The sequence below is a fragment of the Erpetoichthys calabaricus genome, chromosome 13 (assembly GCF_900747795.2).
Source record: "Erpetoichthys calabaricus chromosome 13, fErpCal1.3, whole genome shotgun sequence".
NCBI lineage: Eukaryota > Metazoa > Chordata > Cladistia > Polypteriformes > Polypteridae > Erpetoichthys > Erpetoichthys calabaricus.
Genome location: NC_041406.2, coordinates 62,882,414 through 62,907,928, shown reverse-complemented (window position 1 = coordinate 62,907,928; position 25,515 = coordinate 62,882,414). Strand labels below are relative to the sequence as shown.

Genomic DNA, 25,515 nt, shown 5'->3' with positions numbered 1-25,515 from the left:
CTGCCCGGGATTGGTTCCTGCCTTGTGCCCTGTGTTGGCTGGGATTGGCTCCAGCAGACCCCCGTGACCCTGTGTTCAGATTCAGCGGGTTGGATAATGGATGGATGTATGCAGCGTGTAAAACAGTTTGCGAGTGTGGTAGGAGGAGGGTTAGATTTGGCGGGTGGGGCTCTGTAGTGTCGTGCGTAGTGAACTGTTGGTGGGCGGGGCTCGGTGAATTTATATATATGATTTATAATTTTTGTAATAAAAGTATCCATGTATAAGATGCATCTGGGTTTTTAGGTCTACTTCTTAAGAAAAAAAATATGTCCTATATGCGGGTATTTACGGTATATATGTTTTGTTGAAATGCATGTATCAGTTTGTATGTACCATTAATTTTCCTAAAGCTTGATTAAATATGTATAGCAGTCCATGTACAGGGATATTCCTTATGAAGCTTATGTGCAAGAGGCCACCATAGTATTTTGTAGACACAAATGCAAATCAAGTGAAATGCCAGATAGCAGAGATAAGGTAAGTTAAGGGGACCAAAGCCAAGGTGAAGAGGAACTGTTGCAGCTAAAACCAGTAGTGGATGCATTGAAAATATTCTGTGCCAGGGTACTCTGTGGAACTTTTGGTTAACTGGAATATTAATTCTTGCTTGAAGTTAGTATATCTGGCTGACCTACAGCAGATCAGAACTGCTGAGCAATGCAAATTCCTTACTTTGGTGATCATGGTGTTTTACATTTCCAAATTGACAGATACATTTCTATCAAAGATCACATCAAAATTTATTGGAGATTGTCATGTTAAATGAAGACAGTGACAGAATAATGACATTTATTGTTGTGTTTACAAATGCCTTATACATTGTAAAAGGATCCAGACAACACAGGAAAGAGGTTTGGGGGCAGCCGCCAGTATACTTGCAATTGGCTGCCAAATCATAGCAAAGATGAGGCCCAAACTGGTACAGATCAGTCCATAACAAAGAACATTCAGTATATGAAAACATGGTGCATATTTTATATTATAAATACATACATACATACATTCATACACATACATACACACAGTGCATGTACAAGTGATTTCTCAGTTTTTTTTATTTTTAAATTTACAAAAACCTCAAGTAACCTTTTTTCACATTGTCATTATGGGGTGTTGTGTGTAGAATTCTGAGGAAAAAAATGAATTTAATCCATTTTGGAAGAAGGCTGTAACATAACAAAATGTGGAAAAAGTGATGCGCTGTGAATACTTTCCGGATGCACTGTATATATATTGTCACGCACGAGCGCTTGGGGAAACAGCTGATCAACCCGGTTTGCTTCGTAACACGTCCCGCGGGGGGACAATGGCAGTGTATTAATCTTTTACTTCCTTAGAAAGGCCGAGACGGCGCAACCATAAACAGCGCCCGGATGGCTCTAGAAAGCGCACACTTCCGGGTTCATTTCTTCCCTCTGCTGACCCGTGATGACGTCATACTCCCAGAATCCACCACGACTTCTCCCAGCATTCCTCACATTAATTTCTGGTCCGCCACTATAAAAATGTCCGTCCTCCCTCCCTTCAATGTCTTTTGGAAAACGATTGACAACTTCTGTGCTTTACAGTATATGGGGCTAAAAACCCCAAACCTTTATAATTGTTTGTGTCCTTACTACAATATACATATACACACAAAAATGTGTGTGTGTGTATTTATATATAATAAATACACACATACAGTATATAAAAAAAATAAATAAAATAGTCAGATGGGAAATTATGTCATCAGGCAGGAACCGAAAATGACATCCACGGGGGCTGAAACCGGAAGTGACATCCTCGGGGCCAGGACCAGAAGCAACATCCTTGGAGCCGGAAGTGGTGTCTCGATACTGGAACCGGAAGTGACGCCAATGGACTGAGGTGGAATTTCCCTTGATCAGTCTGCTAATTCAAAAGAGCAAGGGATTAATGCACTTGGTAATTCCTCACCAAACCAGAGGATGGCAGTCTTTTGAGCCTTTTAGTTGCCTCCCAAGTGCACATGCATGACAACATGTAATATATTTGTGCCTATAAATGTTTATTGATGTAATGTCTATTTGTTTCCTTGCACTCTTCTCCTTAACATCGTTACTGTCACTATTTTCAGATTACTACTCAAAGGAAATGGAGTAATGGAGGAATTATGGTATAGCCTGAAGGAAGACGTTTCAAAGGCAACAGGAATTTCAATTATTTAAAAGAAAGCATTGCAACAATGCACTCACTCGTTTGCATTTGTCTTAAGCACTACCTTGCAGTGTGCTTGGAAAGTTTAGTACGCCTTTGCTTAGGAGAGTTGATTATAGTGACAGACTTTCCCCTATGTTAGAGAATTTCTTGGCAGTCAACTTACATTCTGTTCATTCTAGTACTAAAAGGTGCCATTAGTGACTTTCTTATTGCATACTCTGCTGGTTTAACCACCAAGACACATCGTCAACATATTCTCAGTCAGAAGGTGCATCCATCTGTTCTTGAATAAAAATGCCACCATGTGGTGGACCCTGAAAATGTGACAACAATTACATCCGAATTAAATTTCATGTTGATACAAAAAGCCAAATTTGAGATCCACTGTATTTGAGCCAGACACTATGGTTCTGGTACCAAAACAAGTAAATTACTGGCAATAAAACTTTGTTGTTGTCAGTCATTTGAATCTGTTTAAGCAATAAAATTAATCATCACTACTAATGACCCATTAAAAACTAAAACACTTTTAGGAGTATTATTCAGACATACTCCTTAAAAACACTAGCCTTTCCCTCACAAAATGTTCATTTCCCGAGAATCTACCCGTTTCCTGGTTAAATTAGTTAGACTTGATTCTCCGATTACTACATCTGAGCTGAAAAACTCTAAAGTCAATAAAGACTGGTTGGTCCTCTGCTTTGGCCCAGAGTTATTTATTTTTTTGGAGTCAACTGGAATCTATATTTGTGCAGATGTTAAAATAAGCTTCTCACCCAAAACATGATTCTACCTGAAATATTCTCATTTTAAAACAAAGTAAAAGTTCCTAACAGGTGTGCATGTTCCCACTTAAGTTCCCTGATGAATTCAGATGTGAAATTGCTGGCTAAGCTTCTAGCAAGGCATCTGTATGCTGTTATTCACATACAAATCCATCCTAACTGGATGATTTTATGAGAACACAGCAAACAAAAACTTGGTGTTGGTTAGATATTTCTTCATCACATTCCAATCCAGTGGCATTTTCTGAATATTGGAAATGGCTTGGATTTTACTTGGGAACTTCAGAGACAGATTATGTAGCCAGTGTGGTTCGGGAGAGGTTTTATTAATATGATCAAGACAAATTTTGAAGGTGCCTGGCGGGGATGCCTTCATTTCTTACTGCTTTTCAATCTTTCATTCAAGCCTGTAGCTATTGCTTTGAGGGCTCATGAATTAATCACTTCAGTCTCGGTGTTTTTATTTAACTTCTAAATGGCACAAAAATATCTGCTATTAAAAACCCATAATAAATTCTCAACACTGAGGGTGGTGTGTTCCTGTAGGTCTTGAGCTAAAAAATGGCAATAGACGCTACACTCCCTCATAGTTACTGTGGTGTTAAATACTGTGGTGTTAAATACTGTATTCATTAGTTCTTTTCTGGCATTGAACTTGGGTCTCAATCTAAAAAATATGGGTGTTCTAATAACATAGTTGGTGGTGATATGGTGTACAGTGGAGAGACATCTTGATCCTTGCCCAGAATAGCATACTTGGTTTTTTCCACAATCTAGCCCTATGCATTGGAGGTAATTGCAGCCCTGGCATTGCTGGGATATCCATACAGAGTATTTATTTGATGACTCAGGCCTTCAAAAACATTCCAATCATTAACACCATATATAATGCTTCTTCATTTTTTTTGTTATATCAACAACTTGAGTTCTTTTTAGATAAAAAGAAAAAAGTTAAACTTGCATTGTGTTTAAGATCCTGGCTTTTTGTATCTCTTTCAATAAATTTTTTAATCAAAGCAAGTAAAAACAAAATCTTTATCAATGTCAAAAAAGCCAATTTAATTAAGTCCACTATATTTTAACATTGTATAAAAATAAAATGTGAAAAGACAGTGTCTATACAAATATTCAACATGTCCATAAGTAGTCAATAAAATATATAACATTTAAATCTAAAGTACACAAAAAGGAGTAAACTGATATGAGGAGATAAAAGAAGAAATAAATCTCAGGGTCTCCAAAAAGTTATCCAAGGGTTGCTTAACATCAAACAGATTACCTATACCTGAAAAGACAGACAAAGAGCCTGATATGAATGGCCAAAATACATTTTATTAATACAAGACTTTTCCCAGGCTCAAAATATTTAACTGTTTAAATCTACATCAAATCAGATGATCTTGATGATATGCTTGGACATACATAAATAATGTAACTGCAACGTCTTAAAACATCAGAATGAGCAGCAGTTTGGGCTATCATTCCATCATTCAAATGAGCCTGCCATACTTGCACAATCTCCGTACTAAAATGGCTAATGCAAGCTCTCCTAAAGGATAGCGAGGTACCTAAAAGAGTGATAAAATGAGCAAGTATCCATTGGGTGGGTGCTAGCAACACCACACAGCACTGTGATAGAATGCTATACTTACAGTCCCCAGAGTAGATTTAAAAAAAAAAAAAAAAACACACCCAAATCTAAATTCAGAAGGTGAAATGGTCTGACACTGAGCTTGTAAAGTAAGATAAACACAGAGAAAATGAGGAAATAGCAACATCTGAGAGAGATAATGCAGTAACTACAACAATGCGGGTTCTAGCTCCATACTCCCTCTTCCTTTTTGGGAGCTCTTGAACCCGACACCGTTGGTAATGTAACCGGATGAGCTGGACAATAAAGGACACCAATGAAGCAAGGGGAATGGTGTAAAAGTGCTTTTATTGCAAACAACAAAACCAGTGTCCAAATAAATAGTGCAGTGCAGTCACTAAATAAATAATCCATAATAAATCTTTTAAAAACTAAGTTAAAATAATAATAACTGAAAACTGTCCTCTTAAATCCCGGTGTCTTCTTTACCTGGTGGCTCTCCTGCTTCTCCCATCCAGGCTTTGCAACAGGGGAGTCATCCTACCTACAGCTGATCTTCTCCACATCCGATTGCCTTTCTATCCTCTGGCTCTGTACAGCAACTTTCCTTGGACCGAGACTTGGGTTCCACCAACGGCCAGGGCACTCACGCTGGGGTTCCAATCGAAAATCTCCGATTCCCGCTGCCTTCCCAGTCTTACACCACAAGCCGTCCTTGATTGTGGCCACTTTTGTAAAGGAGCAGGACTCAGCAGGAGTGACCCAATCCGTCTGCCCCCGGGTGCTGGCTAAACACCCTGCTATGGCTCATTTCTCCCAGCTGCCTGGCATTATAGAGCAAGCCTGCTCTTGATCGATCGATTGCTCGTTCTCTGTCTCTCTCCCCAGCTCTTTTCTTCCCCAGCCTTCCTCCATTCTCTTTTTCTTTTCTCCCTCCGCACTCGCACTTCTATATATAATGGGAACGTGGCACAGGTGTGGCGATTACCAGCTCCCGGCATCAATTATGGATACGGAGGATTCCACACCTGTGCACTTAAGCAAGGAAACACCCGCACACTTCATGTCCAAGAACTACTCCGGCCACACTACCACAACCCCTCTATAAGCCGCGAGTGTGGCAATTATTTTAAAACTGGTCTTTTATTCTGAGCCGCGGACCCGTTATACCACAGGAACTTATTATTCTTAAAACTCTTATTCCCACTAAGTGTTTCTACAAAATCTCTCACTTGTTTGTCTGTTCCTTCCACAACATATGCATAAACAATATACAGAAGGGGCCCGAGTTGCCTCAAAAGCTTGCATATTGTAATCTTTTTAGTTCGCCAATAAAAGGTGTCATTTTGCTTGACTTTTCACTACAACTGACTAAAGAAAGCCATTCCTTCCAAGTACAGTGAGCTAAATAAAAGACTAATGTAAAAAAGCATGAATCCATTGGGTCGGCACTGGCAAGCACCACAGAGCACTACTATTAGAACATATGTATGAATATATATACTTAATTAGGAACATTATAGCAATACTTAGTAGGGCCTCCTTTTGCTCACAGAACAGCATGTTTTTCGTGGCATGCATTCCACAAGATGTTGGAAACACTTCCTTAAGATTCTGGTCCATGTTGACATTATTGCATCACACAGTTTCTGCAGATTTGTCAGCAGCACATTCATGCTTGCAAATGTCCTATTCTACCACATTCCAAAGGTGTTCTATTAGAGACTGGGAAGGCCACTGAAGTTTACTGAACTCATTGTCATGTTCATTAAACCAGTTTAAGTTGACTTTTGCTTTTTGACATGGTGCATTATCACGCTGGAAGTAGCTATTAGAAGATGGGATAAGTGTTGCCATGAAGGGATGGTACATTGTCAGCAACAATATTCAAATAGGATATAGCGTTCAAGTGATGATTGCTTTTTATTTGAGTGACCAAAGTGCACCAAAAAAGCATTCCCCACACCATTACACCACCACCACCCTCAGCTGTTGACACAAAACAGGTTGGGAGAATGGATTCATACTGTTGCCACAAAATCTTGACCCTACCATGTGTGTACCTAAGCAGAAATCAAGATTCATCAGATTTGGCAACATTTTGACGGTCTTCAACCCTCCAGTTATGGTGATGTAATGCCTACTGCAGCCTCAGCTTTCTGTTCTTGGCTGACAGGAATGGAACCGAATGTGATCTTCTGCTGTTGTAGCCTATCTGCCTCAAGGTTCAACATGTTGTGCATTCGGACATGCTTTTCTGCTCACCACAGTTGTACAGAATGGTTTTCTGACATAATATAGACCAGAGGTGGGTAGTAACAAGTTACATTTACTTGAATAACGTTTTTAAAAAAATTGTACTTCTAAGAGTAGTTTTACTGCACCGTACTTTTTACTTTACTTGAGTACATTTGTGAAGAAGAAACACTACATTGGGCAACACTCGACTCGTTACTTTTTCCATTTACACATTAGATACGCTTAAATACAAAGAATAATTATATTTTTGCCAGAGAAAAGTCGCCAGTGGATCTACTGCATGACTGTTCCACCAATCAGATGTAGCCATGCAGGCACATGACCACACACAAACTTCCTGCGTCTGCAGCCTGCGAGAGACTTTTAGTCATGCGGGGCTCCTGTTCACTGCTAAATGGTCACAGCTTCACTACAAAAACCTTGACAGCCAACTCCTGCTGAAGCTTAACCATCACTTCACTGAGTGAAGAACAAGCACGTTTTAACCAAACATGGACAGACACAGACAGTCATGGTAACTGGAGACTTCTTGTACGTACACAAGCTGCCTTGTTCTAATGTTATTTTCTATCAGCTGTGCTATTTGGACGGCAAGTGTGGGATGATGCCGGTCCCCTATAGACTTTTCTTTTCTCCTTTTCTTTGATTCCCCTTCTTTTTTTGTGCCGACCTGTATATATACACTCCCATCTCCATGGGCCTTAATTACACGCTGCAGAAGGCCAATGAAGCAATTGAGAACGATCGCACCCGCATGTGCAGGTGTGACTTGCTCCAACTACCTCACTACCTAATTAACTCCCCATGGTTGTGCAATTGCGCCTACAGAGAGTGATACGGCTTTATGGATTTGAAACTGGCCTTTTTTTTTTTTTTTGAGCCAGAGTCGGGTGGAAGAGGACGGAGCTTGCGAGGAGTGGAGCAGAGGCAGCAAGAGAGAGAGAGAAAAGACGGGGTTTATAATGGTGGTTGGTACACTGTGCATGTACAGAGGAAATAAAAAGCGTGTGTGTTTTGGACATCTGGCTGTCTGGGCTTCTTTCATAATAATATATATATATATTATATATATATATATATATATATATATATACACACACACACACACATATACACACTGTACATACATACATACACACACATTGCAGGTGCCAAGGAGGAAGAAGGATGGGCATCCTGGGCGGGATCAAGTTCAGATTCATACCCAGTCAGGAAGCCAAAATGGATTGACTAGGCGAATGGGCTTACAGGGAGCAGTTCATTCCACCACATGACAGGTGGCTGTGTTCCTGGAGGCTGGTCCAGTTTAACACAGCCACAAGTTGGCATGAGAATTTAAGTCTGGAAACTCAGCCATGTCCGGGTCTTTGAATACCATCACAGGACTCTTCCCCCGCCCTGATTTACTTTTCCGGGTTGTGCGAAAATAACCTGGAAGCGGTTTCTGGGTCGAATTTAAAAGAAAGCCAACAGCCTCACTTAGACAAGACAGAGTTGGGAGGCAGCGAACAACACTCTTTGAGGTGGAAGGAGAGATTTGTGAATTGATGTATTTTGCTGGTGTTCTTATGAAATAGAGGTTTTTGTCGAATAAAATCCCTTGTTTGAACCTGGAATTGTGTTGGGCATTACTGTGTGTGTGGTTTGAGTCTCAGTGGCGGCCCACTTATTGCCACAGTATGCATACACATACACACACTATCACTATAACCGTCAGAAATATTCAAATATACACTTACTCAGAAAAGGTCACAATATGAGAGAAGCGTAATACAATTATCAACCTATACTGTATCATTAAATTAACAATGAAACTAACTGTTAAGGTTAGAATTCCCCCCCCCCCCCCCCCCCCCTCTCTTTAACTGACCGGCTTAATCTAACCTTAACAGTTAGTTTCATTGTTAAATTTAATGATACAGTATAGGTTGATAATAGCATTACACATATACACACACAAAATTACCAAGAAATGCATGACAAAACTGAAAGAGGATAATAACATACAGTTCCATCTATATCTAAAATAGTGTCACTTGCCTAAGCTGTATGTTCAGAAAAGGACATGCTCCTCAGACAATGTACATTTACTGAACTTCTGGCAGTTGACTTCAGTTTGCCTATGGAGCTGCCTATAAATTTTGTTGTTAACAGAGTCTGATGTTGGGTAAAGCAGGTTTGTCACTGGAAAAACAAATATCAAATCAGCAACTGCATTTGTTGTCAAGGAAATGCCTCTTTCTAAAATAAAATAAAATGGATGAGCTCAAGAGAACTGATGTGAGACAATTACAGAAATGGCACCAAGGACTAGAATAGGGTGCCAGGTCTAATTTACTCTTAAATAATTTAAAACAATCAATCTAAAAAATTATTCTGGCAGGAACGGATTTTGGAAAGAGGTAAACAAAAGTTGACAGGTATCTAGTAATGTAATCTTCATATCTATCGGTTCATTATTGAATAGTAAAATTAAAATTATCCTTACTTAGGGTGCTATTAGGGGTTTGTGTGTGGGTGTGTGTGTGTTTGGTCGGAGTGTTAGGTCAGGGTGATTGATGACATCGGTACAACACATAGCCAGGTCCGGATCTGACTCCATGTGGCACTGAATTGGATTAAACACGTTTAGAAGTTAAAGGATGTAAAGATTAAGATACCGGTATATACAGTGCCGGATTAACCAATAGGCACATGTAGCATATGCTACGGGCCCCGCAATTTCAGGGGCCCCCAAATGGTGGACCCAATATTTAATGAAAAAGTGTAGCATTGAAAAACTGGTCTTTAAAAATATTATCTTTCGTTTTTAAACTGTAAATTTCTTACACAACAAAACTTTAGGGGCCCAACGCATAAAATTCACATAAATATTATAAGATTCTTATTATAATCGAGAGTAAAATAATTATTTAGTCCGGTTTGAACTGTTCAGAATCTAAACTTCAGATGATGCAGACCAAAAGGGCCCCCAAATTTGAAATGTGCTACGGGCCCCCAAAGCTCTTAATCCAGCCCTGGGTATATATTAACACTTCATATGTATGTGTATTTATATACGAATGTATATGAAAAATAGTACATTTTTTTATATATATATTATACAAAAAAAAAAACATTTCTGCATATGTGCAGTATCAAAAAATACATATTATATATTTGTATACAAAAATAGTTACCACATTACAGCCAATAAGAATAATAAGGCAACATATTTTTGGGCATGGTTTTGTCCTTTCATTTAAGGTTCGCTTTTTAATAATTTTATATTTCCCACAATAAAAAAAAAATAATTTTTCAGATTTGCTCGGCTCGCGCAACCTTGATGAACCTGAATCAAGCAGTGATTTCTGATACTTTCGTTTACTTTAGCTGCACCTGTCAGCGGTAAAGTGGGATTGAAGGACAAGGGCGGTGAATTGCTAAAGCGCCAAATGAGGCGCTCGATCGGCCCGACATGGAAGCGAGGAGGTTTGTGAGCTGGAGACAGCGGTCAACAAGACAGACAGACGGACACGCGAGCAAAAAAAAAAAAAAAAACCACACACACCAGTCAGTATCTTCAGGTCTGCTGCTTGCACCCTCTGGAAAGACGGACAGGTGGACGCCGGTGGTACGAGGGTGGCGCACGCCGCTTGCAGGTACCCAGTCGCAGGTCAGCTGCCGCCTCACCACTGCACAACAATATAAAACAAACACACTAGCAGACTGCTCGTACACCCCCTTCCATAACCTGACCTCCGCGACACATTCTGGTTTACGCCGCCGCCGCCGCTTCAACTTAATTTTGTCAAGTGGCGTCGCAGACCCTAACCTCCCTCTTTATCTTATATTTAATTCTATCGTAGCTGCGCTAATAGACGTTGTACGTGTACCAGGTACAGTACCTTACTTAAAATATTCAATAAGAAATTTCAATCACGATTGAAGCTATGAAAATCCTGTGCATGTGCCTTACCTGAAATTCACGAACCGTTCACCTAAAATTGCAATTACGATGCAAGCGATGATTGGTAATCCGATAACCTTCTCCATTGGGTTGTGTTGCGCGCCCTTCGGAGTGGCACTGAGCTCGGCAAGGGGCGTGTGAGCTGAGTTAAGCACTTCAGAGTTGCCGCCCATTTCTCGATTTTATAGTTCACGACATTTACGCCAATCACATCCTGGAAAAGCTGAGGGTTTGTGTTTGTTGTTTCACCTGTGTGTTTGAAGGATGTTTAAAGAGCACTGATAAGAGGTGCTGATCCAGACGGTTGCTACTGTATTCGCATTGACGTTGCCTTCCTGTAAAGGCTGAAAGTCATATTTGCCAGCTGGTGCCCAAGTAACCGCATTTTAAAATAAAGGTGTCAAGGTCTGCACCTTGCCTTCCACACCCTTCTTCGTTAAATACTCGTATTTATTAATTATATTTCTACCTATTATTCCAAACAAGTTCTGATTTAGGAGCAGTAGTAATTCATCGACTTACAGCTCTCCAGTTCTTCTTGGCTATGGTGTAAAATTAGACAACTTGTGTAGTTAAAAGTTGGAAACATTTTACCATTTGTAGTGTGAAATCTGACAAAACCAGAAATTTATTATGGCACCTTCTGGTTTACCGTACAAACACAGCATCTCTTATGTTTGCTGGTTTTAATCTCAGAAAATATCTTAAAGACAGAAACATGACTTTATTGTGACAGGTAGCCTAATGAAATGTAATTAAGATTAGTTTAATATTTTGGTGTAAAGCAGACAGTGGTGCCACCTTACACTGTGCAGGATCTGGTTTCAATTTCAAGACCTGTCTTTTAATGTCTGGAGTTTGAACTTTATTCCTGTGCCTGTGTATCTTTTCTTTGGTCTTCCAATATTAATGCCACATCGCTAGAAAATGTAACTTTACTTGGGGGTGTGTGTGAGTGTACAGTATGAAAGACTGGCATGCTGTCCAGGTTTAGTTCCTGCATTTCTCCTAGTGCTACCAAGGCACGTATTAATCTCCTGTGCCAAAGTGGTTTTATTTCAGGATGGACAGTGGCAATGCTACAGAACAGAGCTTTGGGTTGTCTTACATATCTGGAGAATTTTTTTTCTACCACATTTTGTTTTTATCTACTGTTTAATATATTTTAACAAGGTCTATTACAGCAATATAACAAAAGTGTAAATGAGCATGCAGTCGGCACTGCTGTGAGCAGTGCATTAATTTTTATCCGTGTTTCTCCTCTTTGTACATCATCAACTCTAGTATCTCAAAATAGAAATTAAACATTATAAAATCAAAGATTACAAACTGTTTTAAGAAATAAAACTGACTTACACGTTACTGTAGTTTCAGTGTAAAGTACATGATGTAGTGGTCCCTTGCATTTACTGTTACAAAGTTTGATTTTGATGATCGATTTCATGCTTAAATGCTTGATGCATTGATCGCACAAGTAACTACCACTTCTTATTCATGTTTGAATAGAATGCTTTTAATTGTATTCTTTAGTCCTTTCTAGTTTTTTTTTTACATTAATGTGCTGGATATATTTGCATGACCCATGGATTCTTAACTTGATACTGTACGTTGGTCAGAAAGAAGTATCCAGTAGTGATTCATTGAGTGTGGTTAGAACAATTTTAAGTATTTTGTTTTTATTACTGTCTGTTTCCTTTGAATATGTTTGTATTTGGACTTTATGGCTTTCAGATTTCTTTGTAGGCAAATCCATTTTTTTTATCTTTTAAGCATTTGTCATTCTTTCTGTTATTTTTTAAAGATTTTTTTTGTGACACTTGTCCATAGTAGTTATGGTTTCTTTCTTGTGAGGCATTTTTGATATTTCTCGATACTTGTTTTGAACTTTTAAAGCCAGCTCCTAATTCACTCTTTCTTGACTAAAGCCTACAGGTAGCAGTTGGGGGACGGGTTTGGGTGAGGGTATTCTGAGCAGGTCTCTGAAGATTTAAGTATGGTGGGAGAATATTTTGAAGGTTGTGCACCATTTTTGCTATGTTTGGAAGTGCAAATCATGATGGAGGTAGTGTCACACACATTAGCTTCCACATGCATCCCAAAATTAGTCCCCATAACAACCCTCCCTAAGCTCATATGTTTGACACACTGCAGAATATAATTTTTCATTAATTATTTGCATTACTGAATTGTCTGTTTTGAAATGTTTTAAAAATTACAATCTTGTATGCTTCCGTTTTTCCTTATTTGATTCACTGAAATTCAAAGTATACACCTAATAATAATCAGTCAGCAAATTAATTTCCTCCTTTTTCTTCCAAAAGTAGCAAAGAATTAACATGAGTAATAAATGAATCAGTAAAGTTAATACAGGTCAGATACAGTTATAACTTCAGTTTACTATTCTTCTACACATTGGATGGTTCGGCACTAGGCAAAAAACAAATCGGAACAAAATCACTGACCTCATGCTAGTTTTGCTAGCTTTAATTTTGTAGTTGTGTAGCAGATATGCCTTTCCCTCATTATAAAATCAACACTTCTTTTCATTGGCCATTCGCTCATGCAGTAAGTAACATAAGTCGACATTATTAGATCTTCTAAATCCAATTCAGGGTCATTAGGAGCTCAGGTTAATTCTCGGCAGCACTAAGCACAAGGCAAGAATCAATCCTGAACAGAGCACCTGTTCCTCACAGGGCTCATCCATACTCCTACCCCCAAAGGACCAATTTAGATTTAAGAGTTAATTGTACACACATTTCAAGTGTGGGAGGTGAAAAAAACAAATCAAACACAGGGATAATGTGCAGACTCTACACAAACAATGACCTGGTGTACAATTGAAAACACGTTTGGGTCACTGAGGCAGTAGTACTAGCCACTGCGCCACATTTCCACCCAAATATGAAATACTTCACTACTAACAACAAATTTTGTTATTTGTATGCAGATGACAATATATCTTATGTAATGTGATATTAAACATACTTTCACATCTACTGTAGGATAAATTAGTAATTATAATTTTAGTAACCAGAGATTTAAATACAGTATATTTTTATTAGATGAAAACGTCACACAAAATTGACTTTACATTTATCTCTCCAGTTTTAAAATGGCTGGATACCAGTTCAGAGCAGGTTTTTGTTTATGTCCACACCCACTGTTTGCCAGTTAAGAGTTTCTAATTAAATTTAATCCACATTTTATTGTATTTGAGAAGATAACTAGAGTCCCCAGAGCATAACCAATATAGACACAAGTAAAACGTGTTAGGTCAACACAGACAATGGCTTGGCTAGGAACAACAGCATTAAGGACTACACCACCACTACCTAATTTGTATTAATGTATATACAGTTAGGTCCATAAATATTTGGACAGAGACAACTTTTTTCTAATTTTGGTTCTGTACATTACCACAATGAATTTTAAATGAAACAACTCAGACGCAGTTGAAGTGCAGACTTTCAGCTTTAATTCAGTGGGGTGAACAAAATGATTGCATAAAAATGTGAGGCAACTAAAGCATTTTTTAACACAATCCCTTCATTTCAGGGGCTCAAAAGTAATTGGACAAATTAAATAACTGGAAATAAAATGTTAATTTCTAATACTTGGTTGAAAACCCTTTGCTGGCAATGACAGCCTGAAGTCTTGAACTCATAGACATCACCAGATGCTGGGTTTCCTCCTTTTTAATGCTTTGCCAGGCCTTTACTGCAGCGGCTTTCAGTTGCTGTTTGTTTGTGGGCCTTTCTGTCTGAAGTTTAGTCTTCAACAAGTGAAATGCATGTTCAATTGGATTAAGATCAGGTGACTGACTTGGCCATTCAATAATTTTCCACTTTTTTGCTTTAATAAACTCCTGGGTTGCTTTGGCTGTATGTTTTGGGTCATTGTCCATCTGTATCATGATACACCGCCCAATCAGTTTGACTGCATTTAGCTGGATTTGAGCAGACAGTATATCTCTGAACACCTCAGAATTCATTCGGCTGCTTCTGTCCTGTGTCACATCATTAATAAACACTAGTGCCCCAGTGCCACTGGCAGCCATGAACGCCCAAGCCATCACACTGCATCCACCGTGCTTTACAGATGATGTGGTATGCTTTGGATAATGAGCTGTTCCATGCCTTCTCCATTCTTTTTTCTTGCCATCATTCTGGTAGAGGTTGATCTTGGTTTCATCTGTCCAAAGAATGTTTTCCAGAACTGTGCTGGCTTTTTTAGATGTTCTTTAGCAAAGTCTAATCTAGCCTTTCTATTCTTGAGGCTTATGAGTGGCTTGCACCTTGCAGTGCACCCTCTGTATTTACTTTCATGCAGTCTTCTCTTTATGGTAGACTTGGATATCGATACGCCTACCCCTGGAGAGTGTTGTTCACTTGGTTGGCTGTTGTGAAGGGGTTTCTCTTCACCATGGAAATGACTCTGCGATCATCCACCACTGTTGTCTTCCGTGGACGTCCAGGTCTTTTTGCGTTGCTGAGTTCACCAGTGCTTGCTTTCTTTCTCAGGATGTACCAAACTGTAGATTTTGCCACTCATAATATTGTAGCAATTTCTCAGATGGGTTTTTTTTGTACAGGGACCGAACAGCTCTTATCAGGGGGTCCGGTACCCCATACTCTCTGAGTACCCCCCACAGGATTCCCCGAGGGACACGGTCAAACGCCTTTTCCAAGTCCACAAAACACATGTAGACTGGTTGGGCGAACTCCCATGCACCCTCCAGGACCCTGCTAAGGGTGTAGAGCTGGTCCACTGTTCCACGACCAGGACGAAAACCACACTGTTCCTCCTGAATCCGAGGTTCGACTATCCGACGGACCCTCCTCTCCAGAACCCCCGAATAGACTTTTCCAGGGAGGCTGAGGAGTGTGATTCCTCTGTAGTTGGAACACACCCTCCGGTCCCCCTTCTTAAAGAGTGGGACCACCACCCCGGTCTGCCAATCCAGAGGCACTGTCCCTGATGTCCATGAGATGTTGCAGAGACGTGTCAACCAAGACAGCCCTACAACATCCAGAGCCTTGAGGAACTCCGGGCGTATCTCATCCACCCCCGGGGCCCTGCCACCAAGGAGTTTTTTGACCACCTCGGTGACCTCAGTCCCAGAGATGGGGGAGCCCACCTCCAAGTCCCCAGGCTCTGCTTCCTCATTGGAAGGCATGTTAGTGGGATTGAGGAGGTCTTCGAAGTACTCCCCCCACCGACCCACAACGTCCCGAGTCGAGGTCAGCAGCGCACCACCCCCACCATACACAGTGTAGACACTGCACTGCTTCCCCCTCCTGAGACGCCGGACGGTGGACCAGAATCTCCTTGAAGCCGTCCCAAAGTCATTTTCCATGGCCTCCCCAAACTCCTCCCATGCCCGAGTTTTTGCCTCAGCAACCACCGAAGCCGCATTCCGCTTGGCCTGCCGGTACCTATCAGCTGCCTCCAGTGTCCCACAGGACAAAAGGGACCAGTAGGACTCCTTCTTCAACTTGATGGCATCCCTCACCGCCGGTGTCCACCAACGGGTTCGGGGATTGCCGCCACGACAGGCACCGACCACCTTATGGCCACAGCTCCGGTCAGCCACCTCAACAATATAGGCACGGAACATGTACGATCGGTGTCAGAGCTTGGTCCGCATTGCCGGCAGTAAGTCGAACCCGTTTCCAGTGAGAGTTGGACTCCGCCAGGGCTGCCCTTTGTCACCGATTCTGTTCATAACTTTTATGGACAGAATTTCTAGCTGCAGCCAGGGTGTTGAGGGGGTCCGGCTTGGTGGACTCAGGATTGGGTCACTGCTTTTTGCAGATGATGTTGTCCTGTTTGCTTCATCAGGCCGTGGTCTTCAGCTCTCTCTGGATCGATTCGCAGCTGAGTGTGAAGCGGCTGGGATGAGAATCAGCACCTCCAAATCCGAGACCATGGTCCTCAGCCGGAAAAGGGTGGAGTGCCCTCTCAGGGTTGGGAGCGAGATCCTGCCCCAAGTGGAGGAGTTCAAGTATCTCGGGGTCTTGTTCACGAGTGAGGGAAGAATGGAGCGTGAGATCGACAGGAGGATCGGTGCGGCGTCCGCAGTGATGCGGGCTCTGCATCGGTCTGTCGTGGTGAAAAAGGAGCTGAACCATAAGGCAAAGCTCTCAATTTACCAGTCGATCTATGTTCCTACCCTCACCTATGGTCATGAGCTATGGGTAGTGACCGAAAGAACGAGATCGCGAATACAAGCGGCTGAAATGAGTTTTCTCCGCAGGGTGTCTGGGCTCTCCCTTAAAGATAGGGTGAGAAGCTCAGTCATCCGGGAGGGGCTCAGAGTAGAGCCGCTGCTCCTCCGCATCGAGAGGAGTCAGATGAGGTGGCTCGGGATCAGGATGCCTCCTGGACGCCTCCCTGGTGAGGTGTTCCGGGCATGTCCAACCGGGAGGAGGCCCCGGGGAAGACCCAGGACACGCTGGAGGGACTATGTCTCCTAGCTGGCCTGGGAACGCCTCGGGATTCTCCCAGAAGAGCTAGAAGAAGTGGCCGGGGAGAGGAAAGTCTGGGCATCTCTGCTCAAGCTGCTGCCCCCGCGACCCGACCTCAGATAAGTGGAAGAGGATGGGTTTTTTTTGTTTTCACAGCTTAAGAATGGCTTCTTTCACCTGCATGGAGAGCTCCTTTGACCACATGTTGTCTGTTCACAGCAAAATCTTCCACATGCAAGCACCACACCTCAAATCAACTCCAGGCCTTTTATATGCTTAATTGATAATGACATACTGTAACGACAGACTTGCCCACACCTGCCCATGAAATAGCCTTTGAGTCAATTGTCCAATTACTTTTGAGCCCCTGAAATGAAGGGACTGTGTTAAAAAATGCTTTAGTTGCCTCACATTTTTATGCAATCGTTTTGTTCACCCCACTGAATTAAAGCTGAAAGTGTGCACTTCAACTGCATCTGAGTTGTTTCATTTAAAATTCATTGTGGCAATGTACAGAACCAAAATTAGAAAAAAGTTGTCTGTCCAAATATTTATGGACCTAACTGTATATGGATAGAAATGTTCTACACAGGATGCTCGATGATTCACTTCATTTATATTGCTCTTATAGCAGTCATAATGGGGATTTTTAGTGTAAACTGAGTAGAAAAAAAAAACGGCACACCAAATTGTATGAAAAAATATATTTTATTAATGTACAAATCTGACCACGCTTCCTCACAAACAAAAATACCAGTGCCACATTGCATGTATTATGACACCAATTTAGCTGCTGATTCCCATTAAAACTAAAAATGTGGGGTATTGAGACTAATTTCTGTTGGAATATCTCTGAATATTGCTCACTGCCAAAGCCCAGTGACATAATGACTAGTGTTTCCTTAGGATGGCACCGAGTTTATGCATTTGAAGTTGGGCTGATGGGCTGCATGGCATGTTGGACTAGAAACATTGATAGGGAAAGAACTAGAACTGATTTGGTAGTTTTATATATACAGTATATATTGCTATGTAGTGTTGGTCTTCCATTACTTGTTGTATTTAACACCAGACCCCATCGTCAATGCTGGTTTCTCTTGTACTTTGAACTTGCCTCACAAGAGAGACCCTGGAGGCATGTGGGAAAACTCATAACCTCAGCCTGTGTGGTGTTCATTTGGAGTTTGTTCCTGTAGTATGTTTCTTCAATGCCAATTTGCGTTAAACCTAGAAAAATGTTGCCTGTTTTTGTTGATAAACCTAATGAGCAAAAATAAAAGTGCTGAAATATATTACACACAATGAGAAAAATGCATTTGACAGTAGTGCAATGACGACAACAGTAGTACAACTCTGTACTTGAGAAATATAGTACAGTACACCATGGCTGTTACTATAACGAGTGTGGTACTATGACTTGGATATCAAATGGGGAGACTTCTGTGCTTACTTGGGTAATAACAACGATTTTTTAAGGGGGGTATTTGCTGTAATGGAAGTGGTTCAACTAAATATTGAATTTGGAGGATTTCAATTTTTTTAACTTAATTTTTAAATATTTATAATTTTGTTTCCCTTTTGGGTAGCATTCCGAAAAACCGTTTCTGATTTAAAAATAAAACTTCCTATTCAAACTGATCAAAATCTTAGGTTGTGATTCTCATTTATGAGAAAAGAGTTGATTGTTTTTTTCAAAGGCGCTTTACGTGTATGTGTATGTATATTTTATATATAAACTGGGAGTGCTAATGTAAACTCAGATTTCCTGTGCAATATTTATGAAGTGGTAGTACATAAGATAGGAAATAAAGACTGCTGAAGCAGCTGCTCTACACAAGGATCTTATCCTGCTTCATATGTTTGACTTTCTGTATCCTGGTAAAGATGGTAGCTTACACACGAGAGGATTAGAGATTAAAATCTGGTTTAACATCCAAGATAGCATGGTAACTAATAAAAAGGTCTTCATATCAGTCATGCACCTCAAAGAACTTTACAATAGCAGCTTTAATATCAATATCAAGCTATATTGTATAATTTGTAATGCAGCGACTTCTGATGGTCACAAAGTCAACCTGAAGTGGTTATCATACTTGTAAAATTTTGGTTTCAGGTCTCATTCCAGAGACATTAAGACACACTGCATACCTAGCAATGACTTAACAAATCATTCATAGTCTTGGGAGACCTGTATGATCTGTGTGAACTTCTTTCTGAAAATGGCAAGGTCTAGGGAGACTTCCTATGGTTTAATGCTTGGAAAGCTAGTCACTAAAAGTTTCTGTGCATTATCAATATCGCTGTTAACTAATGAGAAAGTCAGTCTGTTTTGAAACTGGTGAATTTAATCCTTTTTGGCAAATAAACATCTACTTCAGAGATGTAAACATAATTACACATCAATGAGTGATTCCTTGTGGCATCATCTCTGATAATTGTGATGGTAACAGCCATTCCTTTCAACGCTCTTTGAGAACCTTAAGCAGGACCATTGGGTACTTCAATAAGCATCTGCTTCAGTCCAATGCTAATTTCTCCACTTATGAAATTAACAGCCAACAGAAATGCACCTTAAATTTTATTCTATCTGTCTGTCTTGGTGCTTGCCAACTTCCCACTGATGTTTTTCATTTATTTTTTCCCAATGAGACAAAGACCATAAGGGAAAAGGCAAACTATTGCTAGTTTTCAGGGGGGAAGTGAATTTCCTCTTCAGTTAGGTAACCAACATTTGGGATAAAACAAACTTTTACAGGCAGGCACCTCAGTTAAAACTTACAAACCACAGTGGGAAAAGGATCTCTTACTCAACATTGAGAAAGAGTGGAAGGCCGCCATGCACAGAATTCACTCCACCTCCATATGTGCAAAGCATTCAATTATTCAACTTAAAATCTTTCATCAAGCACATCTATCTTGCTTAAAATTGTTGAAAATGTTTCCAGGGCAAGATCCTGTGAACGTTGCAATCAAGCTCCAGCTTCAATAGGCCACATGTTTTGGGCCTGCATAAATTAACATCATTCTGGGCAAAAAAATTTAAATGCCTATCAAATAGCCTTGGTGTCACAATAACTCCTAAACCATTAACAGCTGTGTTTAGTGGACTCCCAGATGGACTTAATGTGGAGAAGGACAAAGTAACTGGAATTGCCTTTACTTCACTATTAGCACGTAGACTTGTCTTGCTCACCTGGAAGAATCCTAACCCATCCCTATTAAGTCAGTGGGTAACTAATGTTATATACTATTTGAAATGGGGAAAAAAATCAAATTTTTACTTAGAGGATCTGTGCAGAACTTTTTTTAAACCTGGCAAGACCTAATGAATAATATTTTATAATAAGCGTTCATATTTGGGGGAGAAAGACTCCTTTCTCTCTTTATTGCTCTCAATAGTTTTACTCTGGCTGTTGGCCTTCTTCTCTTTATCATGGGTGGGGGTTGATTTGAATTTAGTTTTCTTAAGCTTGACTTGACTGTAATGGAATGGAATATGCTTTTAATAAATTCAGTAAAAGATAAAAAAAAAAAAAAACCTTTCAAACCCACGACAGACATGTCCAAGAGTAGCACACAACATACTGTAGTGCTGCACAGTGTTATTGCTCTTTTAGGGATTTTGGCATCCGTGGAAGGACAACTCACCTATGCCACACTAGAATAATGACTGTGTGACTATGGCGGGCTTATACTTTTCATTGGCTTCCCTACAGCTGAGCCTGAAACTGCTTATTTGTACATGAAAAGCCAACTCCGATGGCACCTGATGTTTTCCTTACATTAGATTGAACTTTATTAATCCTGTGGGGAAATTCAGTTGCATACAGCAGCACAAACATTAAAAAAACATGTATACAGACTCACAGGACAGATAATACAGGCAATCAATCAATCAATAAGTAAATAAAAATAAACTTAATGTATACATTGGTTTGTAGCATTAAGTTGTCTGATAGCAGTAGGCAGAAAAGATCCCTAGAGGTGCTTCTTAGCATACCATATTGGAATGAGCCTGTGGCTAAAAGTGCTACAAGACAGTACCTCATGGAGGGGATTTTTCATGACAGCATCCAATTTTGCCATCATCCTCTTTTCCATAACAACTTCCATTGTGTCCAGGGTTCGCCCTGTGATGGAAAAGGCTTTCCTGTTAAGTTTATTCAGGCATTGTACATCTTTTAAGCTCATATTGCTTCCCCGGGAGACTGCAGCACAGTATAACACACTGGCTACTGCGGACTGGTAGAGCATTTCCAGCATCTTGCTCCATACATTAAGTAAGTATAGTCTGCTGTGGCCTTTCATTTATAGTGCCACTGTGTTGTCAGACCAGCCCAGTTTGTTGTTCATGTGAACTCCCAGGTACTCATACCGTGGGTTATCATTGTAGCTTGTGAAAACTAAACACACAAAAACAATGTTAATTCCTTTGATACCGAGGGTTGCCTCTTTTAATAGCTTCTGAGTAACCTCTAAGATTGGAGTGGGGGGTGAAGTTTTAAGCAAAAAAATAGCGTAGGTTAATACCAATGTGGCTTTATGTAAATTGACCAGTAAATTTCAACGGCTTCCTGTCTGATGTGCATTTATGTGAGGCAGGCCATAAGTGGGCATTTTGTGAGGGCTGCTATTCTTCTTAAGGATATGTGTCATCTTCTCTGACTGTGTAAGAGAAATAGGACTATGGGAGTATGTTGGACCCAAATTCTTCCCCGTGCACCCTTCAGACTGGCTGTAGTGTGGCTCTTTCAGAACCAAACAACCAACAGCCTATAACCATTGTGGAAAGATCAGCCTCGACACAGACAGGCAGGGCCCCTATAGGGTTGAGCTTCCATGCTCAATTCCCGTGGCCCCCACACAAACCAGGGTGGCAGCCCTCTCATGGACTGGGGGAGGCCTAGTCCCACTCCCGGTCCTTCTCGGCATCCCGGCTGGGCACAGCCCCCAGCTGCCCGCCACATTGCCCCTCTGTCAGCTGAGACCCATAGGGGCCAGCGGTCCATCCCACAAGGGCAGGTCTCCCACGGCTGGGAGCCGACACACTCTAGCCCAGGGCCCAGTCCTGCAAAACAAAAGCTAGAACAAGGAGCGGAGACATTGCCTTGACGCCAACACTCTGCGTCTCTCCTCACTTTGTACAGGCAACGCTCCCCCCTCCGACCGGCACCCCAGCATCGCCACTTTGGCACCCCTTACGAGGCTTCCGCGCCCCCCCCAGACCGGGACATCTGACAGGACAGCTCACACCCCCATCTTCTCAGCTGCCTTCGGGGCATCCCTCTGATATTGCAGAGGGTGGCCCGTCACAGGCCGTGAGCTCCCAGCCTCACGTCCTCCCATATCGGAGGAACCGGCTTTCTTCCTCAGGGTCCTACTCTTTCTCTGGGGTGCTCTAATGGTTTGGGTCTCCCTATGGGAAAGGAAGAGACCCCGTGCCGTCTGCTTTCCTGCAGTGATGTGAGACTGATGCTGGCTCTGGGCGTAGGGCCCTTTCACACCCGGCACACATCAGCCGGTGTCCTGACTGTCCTCACCACACGATCAACCATCACCGCTGCATCCACTGTCAGAGCCCCTGCTACTTGAGTCCGATCAGAAACATCATGGCTCCTTTCGCTAGGGTCTCCCTTTCTTTTTACGGTGCTGATTTCACCTACCTGCACCGCCGCGTCTCTCCGGCTGGAGAATCCAGCGTTGCGCCGCTTCGTCCACTGCCATAAAGTCTTCACAGACGCGATCACCTTCCCCTCCAGCTTCTTCACTACTTCACGAAGGGCGCGCATTGCCTGTAATAGTGACTCTGCGGGCTGAAGGCAATCCTCCAGCTTGCGCAGAGCCACAAGCACAGAACAGCTCAGTCGGATCCTCACCTGGCTCATGACGGACATTCGTTGGTCCCACCTCCGACCAATCATCGGCGGGCTTGCAACACACACCGTCCAATCCCTCGCCAGCCTTGGGGAGGGACTTCTGGTTCTCCGCTGTCTTCTCCTTCCGACTCCTGATGCAGTGGTGAGCCTCCTGGCTGCTCCTCTGCTGCTGCGGCTTTCTGAGCTACAGCGGTTCCTCCTCCCCAGCTCTTTCTATTGCCGCCGCGCTGACGTAGCTCCACGGATCGGCACGCTTTGGCCACCAATGCGGATCCCGGCAGTCCCTGCCTACAACATACAAAGCCCGGCCCCCCAGGCCCAACTGCCGTTGGGTGTGGGACTTACCTCCCGGATTCCATCTGGCGACGGCACGCTCATGGGAGTCTGCTCCTCTCATGTTTCGCCAGGTCTTCTCTTCCTGCATCAGGTGTAAATGGCGCTTCCATGAACCCTTGGTGGTCTTTGGGTGAGTTGCTGTAACCATGGGGTTGTGTGTGTTCCGCTCTACCGTGGTACGTGTGTGGGTTGTTCTGCTGTGCCAGGCTGTCCACAAAATTATTTTTTGGACGGGCTCCCCACCGATTAACGGGCAGGAACTCCCATCTGGGATGCCATTGTGGAAAGATTAGCCTCAACACATACAGGCAGACACCAATGATTCAAGCACCACACACGTTTTATTTAAAATAACTATTTACAAGTGTCCCACACACAACCCAATGCCCCTGCACCACACACCCTCAAGTCTGGGCTTCTCTTAAATCCTCTCTTCGCCACCTCCTCTCCTCCAATCTTCGTCCTCTTCCACCTGACTTCAGCTGATGACTGAAGGGAGGTGGCCACTTTTTTGTCCACCCAGACGTGCTCCAGGTGCCTCCTGATGAGCTTCCTGCGGCACTTCCTAGTGTGGCGGAAGTGACGCATTAGCACCCGGAAGCACTCCGGGTGTCCCTAGTAATACTTGTGGGTGTGGCAGAAGTGCTGACATCCAGGGTTTCACAGTCTTCTGGGCACCCCCTGGCGGTGGCCGCGGGCCCCTCTAGGGTTCAGATTCCATGCTCAATTCCCGTGGCCCCCACACAAACCAGGGTGGCTGCCCTTTCGTGGTCCAGGAGAGGCCTAGTCCCTCTCCTGATCCTTCTCGGCACAGACCCCAGTCGCCTGCCACACCATTTATCAATTAATTTTCTGAATGTGTTTATTTCAATATGTAGTTGCAGTGAGCTGGAGTTTATTCCTGAAAAAGTTTGTCATACATTCTGCACAGTCTCTATATTGTGCTTGGATTTTTTGATTTAATTATATTTATATGGTCCATTATGGTGGATTTTTATTTTTATTTATTTATTTTTAACTGTTTTTCTTAACTATTATTCATTTAAAATTATAGATCTCCAGCCATTTGCTTGAAGCCTTAGTTTTTTTTGTCATGTGTGGTACGAAGGAGGTTTCTCTATTCTTTCTTATTCTTTCACCTTTTTGCATTGATCTGAGCTTAGATATTTCACTGGCACAAATTCAACACCACTAATCTCTACCCAGCCACCCCACCCAGTAGATATAACATCTTTTGCATTGTCCTGTGACTTTCTATGTACTTTAAAATAAAATAAATTATATGAATAATAATGGATTACATTCTATGTTGAACCTAAGGGTTTGGCTCCTTTCTGAACAAAGGCCACATGAACCACCACATAAAACTTTACAAATTTTTCTTTATTAATGGAAAGCTAGTACTAGTCTTTTAGTACATAGTGTGATTATTTGCGCTATAAAGTATTGCTGCATGTCACAACAAACCTTTTCAGACTGATAAATGAATAATCTGTAGTAATAAACTGCAGTTAATATTATCTGTACCTAGAAGGGCGGTTCTAGCAATGTTTGTATTAAAAGCAGTGGGCATTGATTTTAGATTACACAAAACAATTGATAGTTAACCTGCAATAAAAATATGCACTACTACATATTAGAATATAAATAATGTGTTTTATCATTCTATTGTTTTTATTTTACTAACATTGTTTAGTTTTATTGTAAGGTGACCTTGAGTGCTAAGAAAGGCACCTATTAATTAATTTATTATTATTATAATTCAAAACTAGAAATTAAAATTAATTAAAAAGTTGCACAATGGTACAAAATCAGTTCTTCTTATGTCTCCATGGATTTTCCCTGGCTGTTCTGGTTGTCATTCCACAGACATTCATATTATAATGACTGAAATCTAAAATGAATGAGTGTTTTGTCATGGACTGGTACCATGTCTAGGATTGATTACTGTGTTATGCATGATTCTGAATGAGTGGGCTTCAGCGTCATCAACCAAAACCTGCTTTGGAATACCTGGGTAGAGATACTG

At 41.6% G+C, this 25,515-nt stretch overlaps 2 protein-coding genes across 2 annotated transcripts in view; one reads left to right on the top strand and one right to left on the bottom strand.

The window, feature by feature from the left end:
• The window catches only part of LOC114663375 (serum paraoxonase/arylesterase 2-like), a 50,615-nt gene extending 39,623 nt beyond the window's left edge, over window positions 1–10,992 (bottom strand). Inside the window, exon 1 of the mRNA XM_028817066.2 lies at window positions 10,814–10,992. Within this exon, the coding sequence (XP_028672899.2) occupies window positions 10,814–10,977 (164 nt within the window). The 5' untranslated portion in view covers window positions 10,978–10,992. The remainder of the gene's footprint in view (window positions 1–10,813) is intronic.
• asb4 (ankyrin repeat and SOCS box containing 4) overlaps window positions 10,410–25,515 on the top strand; it is a 191,631-nt gene continuing 176,525 nt past the window's right edge. Inside the window, exon 1 of the mRNA XM_028817063.2 lies at window positions 10,410–10,510. The gene's annotated coding sequence lies outside the window, so the exon portion shown is untranslated. The remainder of the gene's footprint in view (window positions 10,511–25,515) is intronic.